Source organism: Macaca thibetana, chromosome 19 (assembly GCF_024542745.1).
Source record: "Macaca thibetana thibetana isolate TM-01 chromosome 19, ASM2454274v1, whole genome shotgun sequence".
NCBI lineage: Eukaryota > Metazoa > Chordata > Mammalia > Primates > Cercopithecidae > Macaca > Macaca thibetana.
The window spans coordinates 20,276,278-20,296,062 of record NC_065596.1 but is presented as its reverse complement, the minus strand read 5'-3'; the positions used below and the strand labels follow the sequence as shown (position 1 = coordinate 20,296,062).

Sequence of the window (19,785 nt, the reverse complement as noted above, 5' to 3'; positions counted from 1 at the left end):
CAGGCCTGTAATCCTAGCACTTTGGAAGGCCGAGGTGGGCGGATCACAAGGTCAGGAGTTTGAGACCAGCCTGGCCAACATAGTGAAACCCTGTCTCTACTAAAAATAAAAAAATAATAAAAAATTAGCTGGGCATGATGGCAGGCGCCTGTAATCCCAGGTACTCAGGAGGCTGAGGCAGGAGAATCACTTGAACCCGGGAGGAGGAGGTTGCAGTGAGCCGAGATGTACCACTGCATTCCAGCCCAGGTGACACTGCGAGACTCTGTCTCAAAAAAAAACTACGTGGAAAGGAAGCTGTGCGAATTTGCTGTTGAGATGTGTGACTCTGATTTGCTGGCTAGAGATAGCCGCTCATCCCCCTTCCCTTTCAGAGCCAGGAATTCATCCATCCGCCAGACACAATGCCTGCGGGTCAGTTATAGAAACTACTGGGTGAGGTTCAGTCAAAAAAACCAGGTGTGTTCCGCCTGAAAAAGAGAATTTGAAAAGAATCTCCAGGCCGCCCACAGTGGCTCAGGTCTGCAGTCCCAGCAGTTTGGGAGGCCGAGGCGGGCAAATCACTTGAGGTCAGGAGTTTGCGGCCAGCCTGGACAATATGGCGAAACCCCATCTCTACTAAAAATACAAAAATTAGTTGGGCGTGGTGGCAGGCACCTGTAATCCCAGCTACTCAGGAGGCTGAGGCAGGAGAACTGCTCGAACTCGGGAGGTGGAGGTTGCAGTGAGCCAAGATCATGCCACTGTACTCCAGCCTGGGCAGTGGAGTGACTGAGACTGTCTGAAAAAAAATAAAAAAAAAAGATTCTCCAGTTCCAGAGAAATCTCAATCTGAGAGGGTTCCGGAGGGCAGGACAAAGCCGAAAGAACGAACTTAAAAGAGAATGGGGTTTGAAGGAGATACAGAAGAATGCCTCGAAGCAGTCGGTCTCCGTCAAAATGAGTCAGGTTGGTGTGGGAGGCCGAGAGCTTCCTTCCCATTCACATCCAAGCAGAAGGAGGACTGTTGAAGATGGCAACTTGATATTCAAGAACTTCAGCCCTCTCCTGAATCCAGTCATTGCCAAGCCTCTAAGGCCCACGCACCTGTGTGTGTTTCTTTGTAGCAAGAGGTCCCTGTTCTCAGAATAGCCGACAATCATGACTGGGAGTGGAGGCTGACATCTGTAATCCCAGCTCTTTGGGAGGCCAAGGTGGGAGGATCCCTTGAGCCCAGGAGTTCGAGATTAGCCTGGGCAATATAGCAAGACCCCATCTCTTAACAAAAACAAGCAAAAACTGGCCGGGCCTGGTGGCTCACACCTATAATCCCAGCACTTTGGGAGGCCGAGGCGGGCGGATCACCTGAGGTCAGGAGTTCGAGACCAGCCTGACCAACATGGAGAAACCCTGTCTCTACTAAAAATACAAAATTAACCAGGCCCGGTGGCCCACGCCTGTAATCCCAGCTACTCGGGAGGCTAAGGCAGGAGAATCGCTTGAACCCGGGAGGTGGAGGTTACAGTGAGACAAGATCGCACCACTGAACTCCAGCCTGGGCAAGAAAGTGAGACTCCATCTTGAAATAAATAAATAAATAAATAAAATAGGAAATGAAAAAAAATTAGTCAGGTATGCTGGCTTGCACCTGCTACTCAGGAGGCTGAGGCAGGAGGATCGTTTGGACGTGGGAGACAGAGGTTGCAGTGAGCCAAGATCGCACCACTGAACTCCAGCCTGGGCGACAGAGTGAGACTCTGACTCAAAATAAATAAATAAAATAAAATAAAATAAAAATAGTCAGGTATGCTGGTGTGCACCTGTAGTTCCAGCTTCTTAGGAGGCTGAGGCAGGAGGATTGTTTGGACCTGGGAGATTGCAGCAATGAGCTATGATCACACCACGGCACTGCAGCCTGGACAACAGAGCAAGACTGCATCTCTAAGAAAAATAATAAAAATTTTAAAATAATGTCATTTCAAGCAGCACAGCATAAACAAAGGCACATAAGCTTTGGGATCAGACGCCCATGGTTCAAATCCCAATTCCCCAGCAAGTTTGCTCTGCCATCTGGGCTACCTCTTTGGGCGTCTCAGTGCCTCTGTTTTCTGATCTGTAAAATGGGACAATAATCTCCCGCACACCAGGTGGTTGTGGAATTTCGATGAAACAGCCGACATGGGCTGTGCAAATGACGAAGGCAGCACAAATAAATAATCATCTCCAGTGTTACTATTATTATTAGCTCCCTTTCCCCCTACTGATGTTTTTTTCTTTTTTTTTTTTTTTTTTTTTTTTTTTTTTTTGAGACAGAGTCTCACTCTGTCACCCAGGCTGGAGTGCAGTGTGCGATCTCAGCTCACTGCAACCTCCGCCTCCCGGGTTCAATTGATTCTCCTGCCTCAGCCTCCCAAGTAGCTGGATTACAGGCACCCGCCACCATGCCTAGCTCATTTTTGTATTTTTAGTAGAGACGAGGGCTCACCATGTTGGCCAGGCTGGTCTCGAACTCTCAACCTCAGGTGATCTGCCCACCTCAGCCTCTCAAAGTGCTGGGATTATAAGCATGAGCCATTAGGCCCAGCTCCACTGATAATTTTTTTGTTTGTTTGTTTTGAGACAGTCTTGCTCTGTCACCTAAGCTGGAGTGCAGTGGCACAATCTCGGCTCACTGCAACCTCCACCTCCCGGGTTCAAGCAATTCTCCCACCTCAGCCTCCCGAGTAGCTGGGATTACAGGCACCCACCACCACACCCAGCTATTTTTGTATTTTTGGTAGAGACGGAGTTTCAACATGTTGGCCAGGCTGGTCTCGAACTCGCAACCTCAAGTGATCTGCCTGCCTCGGTCTCCCAAAGTGCTGGGATTACAGGCGTGAGCCACCCCACCCGGCCTCTGCCGATAAGTTTAAAAGCTCTCGTCTCACCCAAGCCTTCTTGAGACAAAGACCGAGGCTGAGCGCAGCTGCAAATGTGAGCTGGAGGCCGTTCTGGAAGGGGTGAGGCCAGCGGGAGCGGGAGGAGGGAGTGCTTCTGGTGGATTTCTTACAGCTGCAAGGCTGCTCGCCCCCCCCCCCCCCCCCCCCCCCCCGCTGCAGCAGCTCTGCGTTTGCAGGACAGCGGCCTCACTGTGCCAGCCTGGGCCCCACAAGCTACGCCTTTGCCAACAGGGCACTTCCTCCACGAGGCCTCTGTCTTCCTCGTCTCCGGAGGGACCGAGTGCAGCTCCTCGGTGCAGGTCCAGCTGCGGCCACACATAACCACCTCTGTCTGCTGCAAAACAGCTCACAATTCTATTTCTTCCAGCCCAGCCATCCCCTCCCCTGGCGACTGCAGAAATGGTCTTTGTACTTCCCCTAAGGATGTCGGACAGAGCTCGGCATGGCCTCTGTCCTTCAAGCCCTTTTTTTTTTTTTGAGACAGAATCTCACTCCATCACCCAGGCTGGAGAGCAGTGGTGCAGTCTCGGCTCACTGCAACCTCCGCTTCCCGGTTTCAAGCAATTCTCATGCCTCAGCCTCCCAAGTAGCTGGGATTACAGGTACGCACCACCACGCCTGACTCATTTTTGTATTTTCGTTAGAGACAGGGTTTCACCATGCTGGTCAGGCTGGTCTTGAACTCCTTACCTCAAGTGATTTGCCTGCCTCGGCCTCCCAAAGTGCTGGGATTACAAGTGTGAGCCACCGCGCCTGGCCTCCTTCTAGCATCTTCCTTCACTCTCACCCTTCTGCAGCCTGCTATGGAGCTAGCGCTGAAGGCAGCCCAGAGATTGCTTGCTGCCTCGATTTCTCCATTCATTCATTCTGATGCTATGCACTGACCGTATACCAGTCCCTTATAGCCTCACAACCCAATGCAAGGTGGCAGCTGGGTTCATGGTGCTTCTGACCAGGTCAGGGAGGGAAGGGGAGCTGTGATTCCTGGCTGCGAAGGGTGAGGAGGGATGAGCCGGGGAAGGAGGTGGGGTGTAGGGGCCCCGCATTCCAAGCAGAGAGGACAGCATGTGCAAAGGCCCTGGGCTCAGTGGAAGCAGGTTGAGGGACTGAAGAAGGCTGTGTGGGGAAACTGAGGACTGGGGGAGGAGCTTGCCCAGGGCATCATAGCCGAGGAGTGTCAGGTGCAGTGTGAGTTGCCTCACAGCTCCCTCTGCTCTCTTCCCCTCACAACTGAGTGGCTGCCGGTTTTGTTTCCTTGCTCGTAACTTTTTGTTTTTCGTTTTGGGTTTTTGGGGGGTTTTATTTGTTTATTTATTTGAGACAGAATCTCGCTGTAACGCCCAGGCTGGAGTGCAATGACGTGACCTCGGCTCGCTGCAACCTCCACTTTCCAGGTTCAAGCAATTCTCCTGCCTCAGCCTCCCGAGTAGCTGGGATTACAGGCGCCCACCACCATGCCCAGCTAATTTTTATATCTTTAGCAGAGATGGGGTTTCACCACATTGGTCAGGTTGGTCTCGAACTCCTGACTTCAAGTGATCCACCCACCTCAGCTTCCCAAAGTGCTGTGATTACAGGTGTGAGTCACCATGCCTGGCTGCTTGTAACTTTTTTTTTTTTTTTGAGACAGAGTCTCGCTCAGTTGCCCAGGCTGGGGTGCAGTGGCCGGATCTCAGCTCACTGCAAGCTCCGCCTCCCGGGTTCATGCCGTTCTCCTGCCTCAGCCTCCCATGTAGCTGGGACTACAGGCGCCCGCCACCGCGCCCAGCTAGTTTTTTGTATTTTTAGTAGAGACGGGGTTTCACCATGTTAGTCAGGATGGTCTCGATCTCCTGACCTCGTGATCCGCCCGTCTCGGCCTCCCAAAGTGCTGGGATTACAGGCTTGAGCCACCGCGCCCAGCCCTCCCTCCCTCCTTACCCTCCATCCTCCAACCACTCCCTCCTCCCCCACTGCTCTCTCTGCGCCAGGCATCCTGGGTCTGCTTTCTGATGTGCCCTTGAACTTGGCAAGCTTATTCCGGTCCCAGAGCCTGGAACTCTGAACTGCCTTCCATCTGGAGTGCTCTTGCCTGGTCTCTGCAGGATGCCAACGTCATGCTTAAAAGTCTACACTTAAGGCCGGGCGCGGTGGCTCAAGCCTGTAATCCCAGCACTTTGGGAGGCCGAGACGGGCGGATCACGAGGTCAGGAGATCCAGACCATCCTGGTTAACACGGTGAAACCCCGTCTCTACTAAAAAATACAAAAAACTAGCCGGGCGAGGTGGCGGGCGCCTGCAGTCCCAGCTACTCGGGAGGCTGAGGCAGGAGAATGGCGTGAACCCGGGAGGCGGAGCTTGCAGTGAGCTGAGATCCGGCCACTGCACTCCAGCCTGGGTGACAGAGTGAGACTCCGTCTCAAAAAAAAAAAAAAAAAAAAAAAAGTCTACACTTAAAAGTCACTTCCAGACAGGCACAGTGGCTCACTCCTGTAATCCCAGTGCTTTGGGAGGCGGAGGCGGGAGGATCACTTGAGCCCAGGAGTTCAAGACCAGCCTGCAAGACCCCATCTGCAGAAAAATATAAAAAGTATGTTTTTTATTATATTAGCTGGGTGGCCGGGCGCGGTGGCTCACACCTGTAATCCCAGCACTTTGGGAGGCCGAGGCGGGCGGATTACAAGGTCAGGAGATTGAGACCATCATAGCTAACACGGTGAAACCCCGTCTCTCCTAAAAATACAAAAAGTCAGCCGGGCGTGGCGGCAGGCGCCTGTAGTCCCAGCTACTTGGGAGGCTGAGGCAGGAGAATGGCGTGAACCCAGGGGGCGGAGCTTGCAGTGAGCCAAGATCATGCCACTGCACTCCAGCCAGGGCGACAGAGCGACTCCGTCTCAAAAAAAAAAAATAAAATAAAAATTGCCGGGCGCGGTGGCTCACACCTGTAATCCCAGCACATTGGGAGGCTGAGACGGGCGGATCACGAGGTCAGGAGATTGAGACCATCCTGGCTAACAGGGTGAAACCCCGTCTCTACTAAAAAATAGAAAAAATTAGCCGGGTGTGGTGGCGGGCGCCTGTGGTCCCAGCTACTCGGGAGGCTGAGGCATAATGGTGTGAACCCGGGAGGCGGAGCTTGCAGTGAGCTGAGATCTGGCCACTGCACTCCAGCCTGGGCAACAGAGTGAGACTCCGTCTCAAAAAAAAAAAAAAAATTAAAAATTGATCGTTTTAAAGCTCATGATTCAGTGGCAGAGTCCATTCATAATGTTCTGCAACCCCACATCTATCTAATTTGAAGACATTTTCATCACCGTGAGAGGAAATCCTACTCTGTTAAGTCAACCCCCATTTTCATCCCTCTCCCCCAACCCCTAGTGACCACATATCTACGTCCTGTGAAAATTTACGTGTTCTAAACATCGCTCTCTTTTTTTTTTCCTTTTCTTTTTTGAGCAGGGTGTCATTCTTTCACCTAGGTAGAGTGCAGTGGTACAATCATAGCTCACTGCAGCCTTGACCTCCCAAGTTTGAGCAATCCTCCTGCCTCAGCCTCCTGAGTACTTGGAACTAGACATGTACCACCACACCCAGCTAATTGTTTTGTATTTTTAGTAGAGATGGGCTTTCGTCATGTTGCCCAGACTGGTCTCAAACTCCTGGGCTCAAGGAACCTGCCCGCCTCAGCTTTTCAAAGTGCTGGGATTACAGGCATGAGCCACCACACCCAGCCAACATTTCATGTAACTGGAATCACACACTGTGTGGCCTTTTGTATCTGGCATCTCTCACTGAGCATGATGTCTTCAAGGTGCATCCATGCTGTGGTCTGTGTCAGAGCCTTGTTCCTTTTCAGGGCTAAATAGTATTCCATTGAATGGATATACCACATTTGTTGATTCAGTCAGCTGTTAATGGACTGGTTGTTTGTTTTTGAGATGGAGTCTCATTGTGTCCCCAGCCTGGAGTGTAGTGGTGCGATTTCGGCTCACTGCAAACTTCGCCTCCTGGGTTCAGGCGATTCTCTTACCTCAGCCTCCCGAGTAGCTAGGATTATAGGCATGCGCCACCACGTCCAGTTAATTTTTGTATTTTTAGTAGAGACAGGTTTCACCATGTTGGCCAGGATGATCTCGATCTCTTGACCTCATGATCTGCCCACCTCGGCCTCCCAAAGCGCCGGGATGACAGGCGTGAGCTACTGCGCCTGGCCGTCAATGGACTCTTGAATTGTTTCCACTTTTTGGTTTTTATGAATTATGCTCCTATGAACATTCAAGTATGAGTTTTCGTGTGAACAGATGTTTTCATTTCCTTTGGGAATCTGCTCCATTTTGATCTTTGCCATGAACAGGAGGAGGGTGACATCTGATTCCTCCTTTACCTCCAAGCCCCGTAGATGCACTGGAGACGCAGTGGTTACGCAAAAACATTTGATGAATGGAGAAAAGAGAGAGGGAGGAAAAGAGAGAGGGAAAAAAACATTTGATGCATGGGTGAATGGGCAAAAGAGAGGGAGGGAAAGGGAGAGGGAAAAAGCGTAAATAGGTTTATGCCCCAAAAAGGTTACCAGCTCGTGCCCTAAGTGGAACAGAAATGAGGGGAATAAATCTTTTTTTTTTTGAGACAGAGTCTCACTTTGTTGCCCAGGCTGGAGTGCGATGGCGCGATCTCGGCTCACTGCAACCTCCACCTCCAGGGTTCAAACGACTCTCGTGCCTTAGCCTCCCGAGTGGCTGAGACTGCAAGCACGCACCACCACGCCCAGATAATTTTTGTATTTTTTAGTAGAGACTGGGTTTCACCATTTTGGCCAGGCTGGTCTTGAACTCCTGACCTCAGGTGATCTGCCCGCCTCGGCCTCCCAAAGTGCCAGGATTACAGACATGAGCCACCACGCCCGGCCAATAAATCATTTTTTTAAAGGAAAGGAACACGCATTCCACCGCCCTTCCTGTCTAAACAGCTTGCCTTGCAGCTGAGCCAGGAATGTTGAGTTACAGAGATGAATTAAGCTGTAGCCTGGCTTCCCTGAGTCAGCACGCCCTGCCGCTAGGACCTCTGGCAGCTCCGTGCAAAATGTTCTGCCCGGAATGGAATATTTCCCAGGGTAGCCAAAGAGCCAGAGCTCCTGGGTCAAACTCGGGCGGCAAGGGCTGTGGCTTCAAGAAGTGGTCCGGGGCCAGGTGCAGTGGCTCACACCTATAATCCCAGCATTTCCGTCTCATAAAAAAAAAGAAAAAGTTGCAAAGTTAGTACAAGAATTCCTGCAGACTGGGCACCTGTTTTCTCCCATAATTAACATCTTATATTAGCTGTGTATATTTTATATTTGTCACAATTGATGAATCAATATTGATACTATTGGTTATTGATAACCAACACTGATCAATAACGATATTGATCAATGTTGGTTATTAGTTGCCAAAGTCCACGCTTTTTTAGATTTTCATAGTTTTTCCTAATGTCCTCTTTTGCTTTTTTCTTTTCTCTCGTTTTTTTTTTCTTTGTTTGTTTGTTTTAAGAGACAGGGTCTCACTCTGTCATCCAGGCTGGAGTGCAGTGGTGCGATCATACCTCACTGTAGCCTCCACCTCCCGGGCTGAAGCAGCCCTCCCACCTCAGCCTCCAGCGTAGCTGGGACTACAGGCACCACCATGTCCAGCTAATCTTTGTATTTTTTGTAGAGACGGTGTTTTGCCATGTTGCCCAGGCTGGCCTACTGTCCTTTTCCTTCTGCCCCACAACCCCATCCAGGATCCCAGATGACATTTAGTTATCACATCTCCTGACACTCCTCTGGACTGTGGCGGTCTCCCTGTCTTTCTTGTTTTGATGCCCTTGATATTTTTCTTTGTTTGCTTGTTTGTTTTGAGACGTAATCTCGCTCTGTCACCCAGCCTGGAGTGCAGTGGCACGATCTCGGCTCACTGCAACCTCCGCCTCCTGGGTTCAAGCAATTCTCCTGCCTCAGCCTCCTGAGTAGCTGGGATTACAGGTGTCCTCCACCACGCCTGGCTAATTTTTGTATTTTTTAGTAGAGACGGGGTTTCACCATGTTGTCCAGGATGGTCTCGAACTCCTGAGCGCAAGTGATCCTCCCACCTCAGCCTCCCAAAGTGCTAGGATTACAGGCGTGAGTCACTGCGCCCGGCCCATCCTGTATTTTTTGGAATGACATCACTACACACAGCCTACAGAGAGTTATCCTTCATATTCTTCTTTTTTTTTCAGATGGGGTCTTGCTCTGTTGCCCAGGCTGGAGTGCAGTGGCACAATCTCAGCTCACTGCAAGCTCCGCCTGCCGGGTTCACGCCATTCTCCTGCCTCAGCCTCCCAAGTAGCTGGGACTACAGGCGCCGCCACCAGGCCTGGCTAATTTTTTGTATTTTTTAGTAGAGACGGGGTTTCACCGTGTTAGCCAGGATGGTCTCGATCTCCTGACCTCGTGATCTGCCCGCCTCGGCCTCCCAAAGTGCTGGGATTACAGGCGTGAACCACCCACCGTGCCCAGCCTATCCCTCGTCTTCTTGAGGGTAGATCTGTACATAAACTATCTTCAATTCTTCTGCACAAGAAATGTGTCTCTTCTCTGCTGTTTATTTGTTCAGTGACTTATCTATATCTGTATGGACTCGTAGACATGTATTTCCTCTCTTGGGTTATAATTCAATATTGCATTATGTATTTGGTTGCACAAACTGGTTCACCAATGACACAGATCTCTTCTGGTTGACTCAGGTTTTTGTGGGGTTTTTTATTTATTTATTTTTAACACTTTTTGCTGCATTTGAGAGTCAACAGCTCATCAGAGACCGAATCTCGCAGGGTTGCCCTAGAGAGAATTCAACTTCTTAACATATTTCCAAGGTTTTGAAGTCGTGTGCTCTCTGGGGAAAACCTTCATTCTCCTCAAGCCATCCAAAAATCTCCAAAAATCTTAATATTAATTTGATGATTAAAAGGAGCCCTTCAGCCCTGATGCATTATAATTTTCTTCCTCTGCTAAAGAAAAAACATGCTGGCCAGGCGCAGTGGCCATCACGCCTGTAATCCCAGCACTTTGAGGCCGAGGTGGGTGAATCACAAGGTCATGAGTTCGAGACCAGCTTGGCCAATATGGTGAAACTCCGTCCCTACTAAAAATACAAAAATTAGCCGGGCACGGTGGCGGGCACCTGTAGTCCCAGCCACTTGGGAGGCTGAGGCAAAAGAATTGCTTGAACCCGGGAGACGGAGGTTGCAGTGAGCCGAGATTGCGCCATCGTACTCCATCCAGCCTGGGTGACACAGCGAGACTCTGTCTCAAAAAAAAAAAAAAAAAAAAAAAAAGAACGAATGAACGAACAAAAAGAAAAAGAAAAAATGTGCTGCTTGTGGTGGCTCACGCCCGTAATCCCAGCACTTTGGGAGGCCAAGGTGGGAAGATGGCTTGAACCCAGGAGTTCAAGAGCAGCGTGGGAAACATAGCGAGATCCCATCTCTACAAAAAACTACAAAATTAGCTAGCCATGGTGGTGTGTGCCTGCAGTCCCAGCTACTCAGGAGGCTGAGGCAGGAGGATCTCTTGAGCATAGGAAGTTGAGGCTGTAGTGAGCCATGATCACGCTACTGCACTCCAGCCTGGGTGACAGAGTGAGGCTCTGTCTCCAAAAAAAATGTATATATTTAAGTCCAGTGATTCTCCAGAACTAACTGCGTTTTGCTTTTGTTCTTGTCTGACTTGCCTGGCTGGACCTGTCTGGGCGACTCCACTGTCCTCTGACTGAATCTCTGGTGCCCGGCGACTGATGCCCATTCCTGGATGGGTCCGTAGGCCGCTCCCAGAAGAGACGGGGGTGGAATTGCTTGGCAGCCCGGTAGAAGACACATCCTGTAAGTTTCCACGTCCACAGAAGGGCAGAAATGGGCTCAGTGCTTCTGGGTTTCAGCCCTGCCTGGGGCTGTAACTGTAGAAATGTCACAGGCCACACCGTGGGCAGAATGTTCCGTCCTGGGGTCTACGGTGGAAGTGGCTGTGGTGGGTGAGAGACACAGTGGACAATGGCGCTGTCATGAAGCCAGCACGCTGTGTTGCTGTGTGTCCCTGTGCTAGTCACTCAGCTTCTCTGTGCCTCCAATGCCTCATCTACTAAATGTAGGTAGTGAGCTTCTCACAGAGGGGGCATGTAAGGATTAAATGAGGTGATGCCAAGCGCCCTGGAGGCACAAAGTCAGCACAGCCAAGGGCACCCTGGGAGGCTCTGCTATCCAGAGCTCTAAACATATACATTTTAAGGTATAATACATTATATTGGACCCAAATATATACATTTTTTAGGAGACCAGGTCATAACTCTGTCATCCAGGCTGGAGTGCAGTGGCGTGATCCTTCCTTTATTTATTTATTTATTTATTTATTTATTTATTTTTGAGATAGAGTTTCGCTCTGTCACCCAGGCTGGAGTGCAATGCTATGATCTCAGCTCACTGTAACCTCTGCCTCCTGGGCTCAAGTGATTCTCCTGCCTCAGCCTCCCAAGTAGCTGGGATTACAGGTGCCCACCACCACAACTGGCTAATTTTTGTATTTTTAGTAGAGACGGGATTTCGTCATGTTGGCCAGGCTGGTCTCGAACTCCTGACCTCAGGTGATCCGCCCGCCTTGGCCTCCCAAAGTGCTGGGATTACAGGCGTGAGCCACCGCAGCCAGGCCAAAGTCAGGCTTTGAACTCATGTCTACCCAATGTCCAAGCATCCATCTTTAATCTCTGAGGCAAGTGCCCCGCCCCTGCCCACAGGACAGTGGTTATAACATTCACCCCGTCAGGATGATGCCTGCTTAATTCTGCCCGCCCCCAACAATGGCATGGACACAGAAGGGAGCCTACCCTCTCTTCCCCATTCCTGTATGATAAAACAGCTTCCACCAGGTAGGAAAACGGGGAGGAGGTAAAAGAGAGAAAGCAAAGATTTTTTCCGTGTTTCTCATTTCCCTGCAGCTCCTCCCAACACGCTAAACTTCAACGGAGCGCATCGTAAGAGGAAGACGCTGGTGGCCCCAGATATCAACATTTCTCTGGATCAGAGTGAGGGATCCCTGCTGTCCGATGACTTCTTGGATACCCCTGATGACCTGGATATTAACGTGGATGACATCGAGACCCCCGATGAGACTGACTCGCTGGAGTTCCTGGGGAATGGCAACGAACTGGAGTGGGAAGGTAAAGTTCGGGGTCTCTCGGGGGCCTGCGGGAGGGCCCCCACCTTTCTGTCTCTGGATTCCTATAGGCTCAGAGAGTCACAAGTGGGGCAGTCTAAGCTAGTCTAAGCTGTCTAGCCTTAAATCCAGGAGATCAAGGCTGCAGTGAGACGTGATCATGCCACTGCACTCCAGCCTGGACAACAGAATGGGACCCTGTCTTAAAAATAAAATTTTTGCTGGGCGCGGTGGCTCATGCCTATAATCCCAGCACTTTGGGAGGCCGAGGCGGGTGGATCACAAGGTCAGGAGATCGACCTCATGATCACCGTGGCTAACACGGTAACACCCTGTCTCTACTAAAAATACAAAAAATTAGCCAGGCATGGTAGTGGGCACCTGTAGTCCCAGTGACTCGGGAGGCTGAGGCAGGAGAATGGCGTGAACCTGGGAGGCGGAGCTTGCACTGAGCCGAGATCATGCCACTGCAGTCCGGCCTGGGCGACAGAGCGAGACTCCATCTCAAAAAAATAAAATAAAATAAAATAATAAAATAAAATAAATAAAATAAAATAAAATAAAATATTTTAAAAAGAGTGAGACCCTGTCTCAAAAATAAAATTTTTTTTTTTTTTTTTTTTTTGAGACGGAGTCTCGCTGTGTCGCCCAGGCTGGAGTGCAGTGGCGCGATCTCGGCTCACTGCAAGCTCCGCCTCCCAGGTTCACGCCATTCTCCTGCCTCAGCCTCCGAGTAGCTGGGACTACAGGCGCCCGCCACCACGCCCAGCTAGTTTTTTGTATTTTTAGTAGAGACGGGGTTTCACCGTGTTAGCCAGGATGGTCTCGATCTCCTGACCTCGTGATCCACCCGCCTCGGCCTCCCAAAGTGCTGGGATTATAGGCTTGAGCCACCGCGCCCGGCCTAAAAATAAAATTTTTTAAAAAGAGAGCGAGGTGGGGCTGGGCGCCATGGCTCACGCCTGTAATCCCAGCACTTTGGGAGGCTAAGGCAGGCAGATCGCGAGGTCAGGAGATCGAGACCATCCTGGCTAACACGGTGACACCCCGTCTCTACTAAAAATACAAAAAGTTAGCCGGGCGTGGTGGCAGGTGCCTGTAATCCCAGCTACTCGGGAGGCTGAGGCAGGAGAATGGCGTGAACCCGGGAGGTGGAGTTTGCAGTGAGCCGATATCACACCACTGCACTCCAGCCTGGGCGACAGAATGAGACTCTGTCTCAAAAACAAAAAAAAGAAAAAAAAAGAAAGGGAAGGAGGGAGGGAGAGAGAGAGAAAGAAAGAAGGAAAGGAAGGAAAGAGAGAGAAAAAGAAAGAAAAGAATTAAGGACCGGCCAGCACGGTGGCTCAAGCCTGTAATCTCAGCACTTTGGGAGGCCAAGACGGGTGGATCACGAGGTCAGGAGATCGAGATCATCCTAACACGGTGAAACCCCGTCTCTACTAAAAAATACAAAAAACTAGCCGGGTGAGGTGGCGGGCGCCTGTAGTCCCAGCTACTCGGGAGGCTGAGGCAGGAGAATGTCGTAAACCCGGGAGGCGGAGCTTGCAGTGAGCTGAGATCTGGCCACTGCACTCCAGCCTGGGCGACAGAGCGAGACTCCGTCTCAAAAAAAAAAAAAAAAAGGAATTCAGGACAATGCAGTGTCTCATGCCTGTAATCCCAGAGCTTCGGGAGGCCAGGGTAGGAGGATTGCTTAAGGCCAGGAGTTTGAGACCAGCCTGGGCAACATATCGAAACCTTCTCTCTACAAAAATACAAAAATTAGGCCGGGCGCGGTGGCTCAAGCCTGTAATCCCAGCACTTTGGGAGGCCGAGACGGGTGGATCACGAGGTCAGGAGATCGAGACCATCCTGGCTAACACGGTGAAACCCCATCTCTACTAAAAAATACAAAAAACTAGCCGGGCGAGGTGGTGGGCGCCTGTAGTCCCAGCTACTCAGAAGGCTGAGGCAGGAGAATGGCGTAAACCCGGGAGGTGGAGCTTGCAGTGAGCTGAGATCCGGCCACTGCACCCCAGCCTGGGTGACAGAGCAAGACTCCGTCTCAAAAAAAAAAAAAAAAAAAAAATACAAAAATTAGCTGGATGTGGTGGTGCCCAACTGTAGTCCCAGGTATCTGGGAGGCTGAGGCATGAGGACCGCTCTCTGTGTGCCAGGCTCCTGGGAGAGTAGAACCCAGGCACGCATGTCCCGAGTGCCCTCGTGGTTTGATGAAGCAGATGCGTTCACCAGCTCTGAGAAGCTCCAGGACACAGGTCCTTAACCAACAGAGCACCCTGGGAGGCCAGCAAAGGGAATGTCCAGAAAGGCTTCCTGGAGGAGGCGGCATTTGAGCCAGGCCTTGAAGCGGGAGTGGGAGAGGAAAATGGGTCAGCAGGGCAGCCAGGTGGGGAGAAGAGAAGGACGTGTGGGTTCCGGCACCAAGGGACACGGGAGAGGGGAAGGAAGGCTGAGTGGGAGGGCGGGAGGTATCTGGACTCGCATCCATGCGACTCTTCCCCTCCTGCTTCTAGATGACACCCCCGTGGCCACCGCCAAGAACATGCCCGGGGACAGCGCAGATCTATTTGGGGACGGCACGACGGAGGACGGCGGTGCCGCCAACGGGCGCCTGTGGCGGACGGTGATCATCGGGGAGCAAGAACACCGTATAGACCTGCACATGATCCGGCCTTACATGAAAGTGGTCACCCACGGAGGTGAGACCTGCCCCTTGGCGCCCCCTTGGGGCTCCAGCCCGGCCCGTGGGGCATCAGGAGGCTCGTCAGTGCCCCTCTCTGAACCTCAGTCTCTTTGTCTGATGCACTGGGATGTTAAGCCGTCAACTCGCTTGGGGTGGACGGACTATGGGCAAGGTGTGCATGGCCAGGCAGGCGCAGTGAGGGCTCCTGATGGTCACTGTCATTCCCCAACAAAGGCAGAGACTGGCTGAGGGGTCACTGGCTACTGTGGCTCAGAGCCTTGCCCTCCGGAGCGTGTGGGCACCGACTGGCTGAGGGGTCACTGGCTATTGTGGCTTAGCGCCTTGCCCTCCCGAGCGTGTGGGCACCGGGACGTGGTGGGTGGTGCGCAGGAGGCAGCTCAGGGCTGGGAGAGGAGTCTGACGTTGCCGACCAGCTGCCTCTCCGCAGGGTACTATGGCGAAGGCCTCAACGCCATCATCGTCTTCGCAGCCTGCTTCCTTCCAGACAGCAGCCTCCCCGACTACCACTACATCATGGAGAACCTCTTCCTGTGAGTCCCCGCCCGCGTGGGCAGCCTTGGGCCAGCTCTGACGCCTCCCTGGACGCAGGGGCACCAGGTTGCAAGGATTGCATTGTGGGCCTAGGAAGCCTGCCTGGCACCAAGGAAGGGCGTGGCGGCCACAGACCTTGATCTGAGTCCCTGCTGGCCCTGAGGCTCACAGTGGCTTTCCTTCTGGGCCACCCTGTTCTCCTCACCGTCCTCCTCCTCTTCCTCCTCCTCCCCTTCTTCCTTCCCCCTCCTCCCCTTTCTTCTCCTCCTCCTCCCCCTCCCTCTTCCTCCTCCCCCTCCCCTTCCTCCCTCTCCTCCTCTTCCTTTTCCTCCTCCCCTTCCTCTCTCTTCTTTTCTCCTCTTCCTCCTTTTCGTCCTCTTGTCTATCATTTACTGAGCAGTTACTCTGTGGCAGCCGTGGGCTAAGGGGTTCCCATCTGCTAACACATCCCACCCTGACCACAGCCCTGTAAGGCAGACGCCATTCCCTCCATTCTACGGGTGAGCACCCTGAGCACAGAGAGGTTGAGTCACTTGCCCAAAGACACACAGGTGTCATTTTATGATGACAGATACAGGCAATACGCACACAGCACCTGATAGCTGATATGAAGAGCTCATCAATCATGACAACTCTTATCATTGTTATTAGTAAGATTTCCATCTTCAAGCCGGGCACAAGGCCTCACGTCTGTAATCCCTACAGTTTGGGAGGCTGAGGTGGGAGGATCGCTTGAGTCCAGGAATTTGAGACCAACCTGGCCAACATGGTGAAACCCCATCTCTACTAAAAATACAAAAATTAGCCAGGCATATTAGCGGGCGCCTGTGGTCCCAGCTACTTGGGAGGCTGAGGCAGGAGAATCGCTTGAACCCGGGAGGCGGGGGTTGCAGTGAGCCAAGATGGCACCACTGTATTCCAGCCTGGGTGACAGTACGAGACGCCGTCTCAAAAAAAAAAAAAAAAAAAAAAAAAAAGCAAGGTCTAGAGACCAGCCTGGCCAACATAGTGAAACCCTGTCTCTACTAAAAATACAACAACTTAGCTGGGCTTGGTGGCAGGTGCCTTTAATCCCAGCTACTAGGGAGGCTGCGGCAGGAGAATCGCTTGAACCCGGGAAGCGGAGGTTGCAGTGAGCCAAGATCGCACCACTGCTCTCCAGCCTGGGCGACAAGAACGAAACTTCATCTCAAAAACAAAAAAAAGCAAGACTCAATAAAAGGGTAACTGCCCTAGGAGGCTGCCCGCTGACACTCATGTGGAGTGTGCTGGGATCATCCATGTCCGCTCCCACCCTGCAGTCCGCCAGGACAGCAGACAACACCAGGACCAGTGCGGCTGGCCCAGCCAGGGCAGGGGTGGAGGCAGGCGGGGTCGGCACCACAGGTGTCCTGACGCTGGACCCCTCCATGTTGGGTCCCTGCCTTCTGTGCCCCGTGAGCAGGTACGTCATCAGCAGCTTAGAGCTCCTGGTGGCTGAGGACTACATGATCGTGTACCTGAACGGCGCCACGCCCCGGCGAAGGATGCCGGGGATCGGCTGGCTGAAGAAGTGCTACCAGATGATCGATCGGAGGTGAGGTGGGGATGCCTCAGGAAGCACAGCGGGGGCATGAAAATCACACAGGGGGCCGGCCTTGGTGGCTCACACCTGGAATCCCAGCATTTCGAGAGGCTGAGGTGGGAGGGTCCCTTGAGCCCAGGAGTTTGAGACGAGCCTGGGCAACACAGCAAAACCCTGTCTCTACAGAAACACTTATAGGCTGGGCGAGGGGGATCACACCTGTAATCCCAGCACTTTGGGAAGCCAAGGTGGGCGGATCACCTGAGGTCAGGAGTTCAAGACCAGCCTGGCCAACATATAGTGAAATCCTATCTCTACTAAAAACATTCAAAAATTAGCTGGGCGTGGTGATGAATGCCTGTAGTCCCAGCTGCTTGGGAAGCTGAGGCAGGAGAATCACTTGAACCCAAGAGATGGAGTATGCAGTGAGCCAAGATCATGCCACTGCACTCCAGCCTGGGCGACAGAGCAAGTCTCTGTCCCCATGAAACAGTCACTCCCAATTCCTTCTCCCCAGGCCCTGGCACCCCCCATCCTACGTTCTGTCTCAGTGAATCTGATGACTCTAGGGACCTCCTAGGACTGGAATCACACAGGATTTGTCCTTTTGTATCTGGCTTTCCTCACTGAGTGTGACGTCCTCAGGGTGCATCCACATTGTAGGCTGTGTCAGAGCCTCCTTCCTTTTCATGGCTGCATAATATTCCATTGCATGGACGTACCACATATGGTTTGTCCACTCCATTCATCTTGATGGGCAAGGGCTGCTTCCACCCGGGGTTATCGTAAATAGCCTCAGAGTGACATTAAAATTGAGCCAGCAAATCCGTCCTTGCACCCAGGTTAGTGGAGGGAGGCTCCAAGGACAGGCTGGTCCCTCCTAGGGCATTAGGTGGTGAAAATACAATCTTGGCTGCTCAAATAACTGCCAACCTGGTTCACCTGCTCTGCACCACGAGGTCTCTATCTACCTCATCCACCTTGGGGTCTTAGGGACTCAAAGGGTGTGTCTTTATCCCACCATGGGACCCCCATGTCTTGGATGGGGGCAGGGATTTGACAGGTACCTGGAGACCACATGTGAAATGAGCAAAGTGACGAATGCTTGCCTGTGGCTCTCCCGTCCCACCCAACTCCTCCCTCCCGAGGGCTCGCCCCAGGAGCCCATCTTGCTTCCTTTGCGGCCCCACACAGATTGCGGAAAAACCTGAAGTCCTTGATCATCGTCCACCCCTCGTGGTTCATTCGGACTGTGCTGGCCATCTCTCGCCCTTTCATCAGGTAAGATGAGGAGGCTACAACCCGAGTCTGGTGGCCTGAGTGTGTGTGTGTGTGTGTGTGTGTGTGTATGCATGCATTTGTGTGTGCATCTGTGTGTGCACATGTGTACGTGTGTGTGCATCTGTGTGTGTGTGCATCCATGTGTGTGTTTGATCTGCATGTTCCAGCTTCTGTATGATGATACATATTATTGCTTTAAACAGTTTTAAATTGCACACAGCCAGGCACCGTGGCTCACACCTGTAATCCCAGCTACTCAGAAGGCTGAGGTGGGAGGATCGTTTAAGGCCAGCCTGAGCAACATAGCAAAACCCCCATCTCTACAAAAAATACAAAAATTAGCAGGACATGGTGGTGTGCACCTGTAGTTTCAGCTACTTGGGAGGCTCATGTGGGAGGATGGCTTGAGCCCAGGAGGTCAAGGCTGCAATGAGCCGTGATCAAGCCACTGTACTCCAGCCTGGGTGACCGAGTGAGACCCTGTCTCAAAAGAAAATCAGCCATGCATGGCATCACACGCCTGTAGTCCCAGCTACTCAGGAGGCTGAGGCAGGAGGATCACTTGAGCCCAGGAGGTAGAGGCTGCAGTGAGCTATGATCGCTGCACTGCACTCCAGCCTGGGAGACAGAGCAAAACCCTGTCTCTAAAAATAAAAAATATATATACATAAATAAATAATATGATTAATTAACAACAAATTTAAAATGTAAAACTATATATATTCTATAATGTGTATCATAGTTACTACGTTAAGCATAGAGTAAAACAGATCAAGGGAAATAAAATTAGGCATGTTAAATGCCTTATTCAATCCAATAAAATGTCATGCAAATTTAATTTAATCTGATGCAAAACACTGAATTGAATAAAGATTCCTAATGTTCATGTTCCCAGTTACAAATCTGGGATGAGTGAAAGAGACGACAGGACACATTCACAGCAGGCACGATTTTCAAGGCAGACTCTTTGAACATGCTGTTTTCAAGGACTGCTAAGTACCCTGAAGGGGTTTATTTACATATTAGCAAAATGAGATGAGGAATACACTAATTATGGATCATTTGCACTAATAATGAATCACGCAGGCAAAATGGAAAACACGCATTTCAGTCTAAGAGAATTGCACTTTCTCCTCTATATTCCAGAATTCAGAAACATAGATTGCCTTTGCCTTTTTTTTTTTTTTTTTTTGAGACGGAGTCTCGCTCTGTCGCCCAGGCTGGAGTGCAGTGGCCGGATCTCAGCTCACTGCAAGCTCCGCCTCCCGGGTTTACGCCATTCTCCTGCCTCAGCCTCCCGAGTAGCTGGGACTACAGGCGCCCGCCACCTCGCCCGGCTAGTTTTTTGGTATTTTTAGTAGAGACGGGGTTTCACCGTGTTAGCCAGGATGGTCTCGATCTCCTGACCTCGTGATCCGCCCGTCTCGGCCTCCCAAAGTGCTGGGATTACAGGCTTGAGCCACCGCGCCCAGCCCACCTTTGCCTTTAATGTAGATATTGGGTTGGTGCAAAAATAATGGGAGTTCTTGCCACACTTTTCATTACAAAAACTACAATCACTCTTGCACCAACCCAATAATTCTATTCTTCACAGGGCGCCATGGCT

At 51.5% G+C, this 19,785-nt stretch overlaps 2 protein-coding genes and 1 long non-coding RNA gene across 3 annotated transcripts in view; 2 read left to right on the top strand and 1 right to left on the bottom strand.

Moving 5' to 3' along the window:
* Positions 1–19,785, bottom strand: part of LOC126942871 (uncharacterized) — a 224,222-nt gene that overhangs the window by 39,059 nt on the left and 165,378 nt on the right. The window lies entirely within an intron of this gene.
* Positions 1–19,785, top strand: part of PIAS4 (protein inhibitor of activated STAT 4) — a 175,026-nt gene that overhangs the window by 15,600 nt on the left and 139,641 nt on the right. The window lies entirely within an intron of this gene.
* Positions 1–19,785, top strand: part of ATCAY (ATCAY kinesin light chain interacting caytaxin) — a 111,267-nt gene that overhangs the window by 78,550 nt on the left and 12,932 nt on the right. Inside the window, exons 4-9 of the mRNA XM_050770738.1 lie at positions 10,714–10,772; positions 11,879–12,100; positions 14,613–14,798; positions 15,231–15,333; positions 16,779–16,910; positions 18,093–18,179. Of these exons, the coding sequence (XP_050626695.1) occupies positions 10,714–10,772; positions 11,879–12,100; positions 14,613–14,798; positions 15,231–15,333; positions 16,779–16,910; positions 18,093–18,179 (789 nt within the window). The remainder of the gene's footprint in view (positions 1–10,713; positions 10,773–11,878; positions 12,101–14,612; positions 14,799–15,230; positions 15,334–16,778; positions 16,911–18,092; positions 18,180–19,785) is intronic.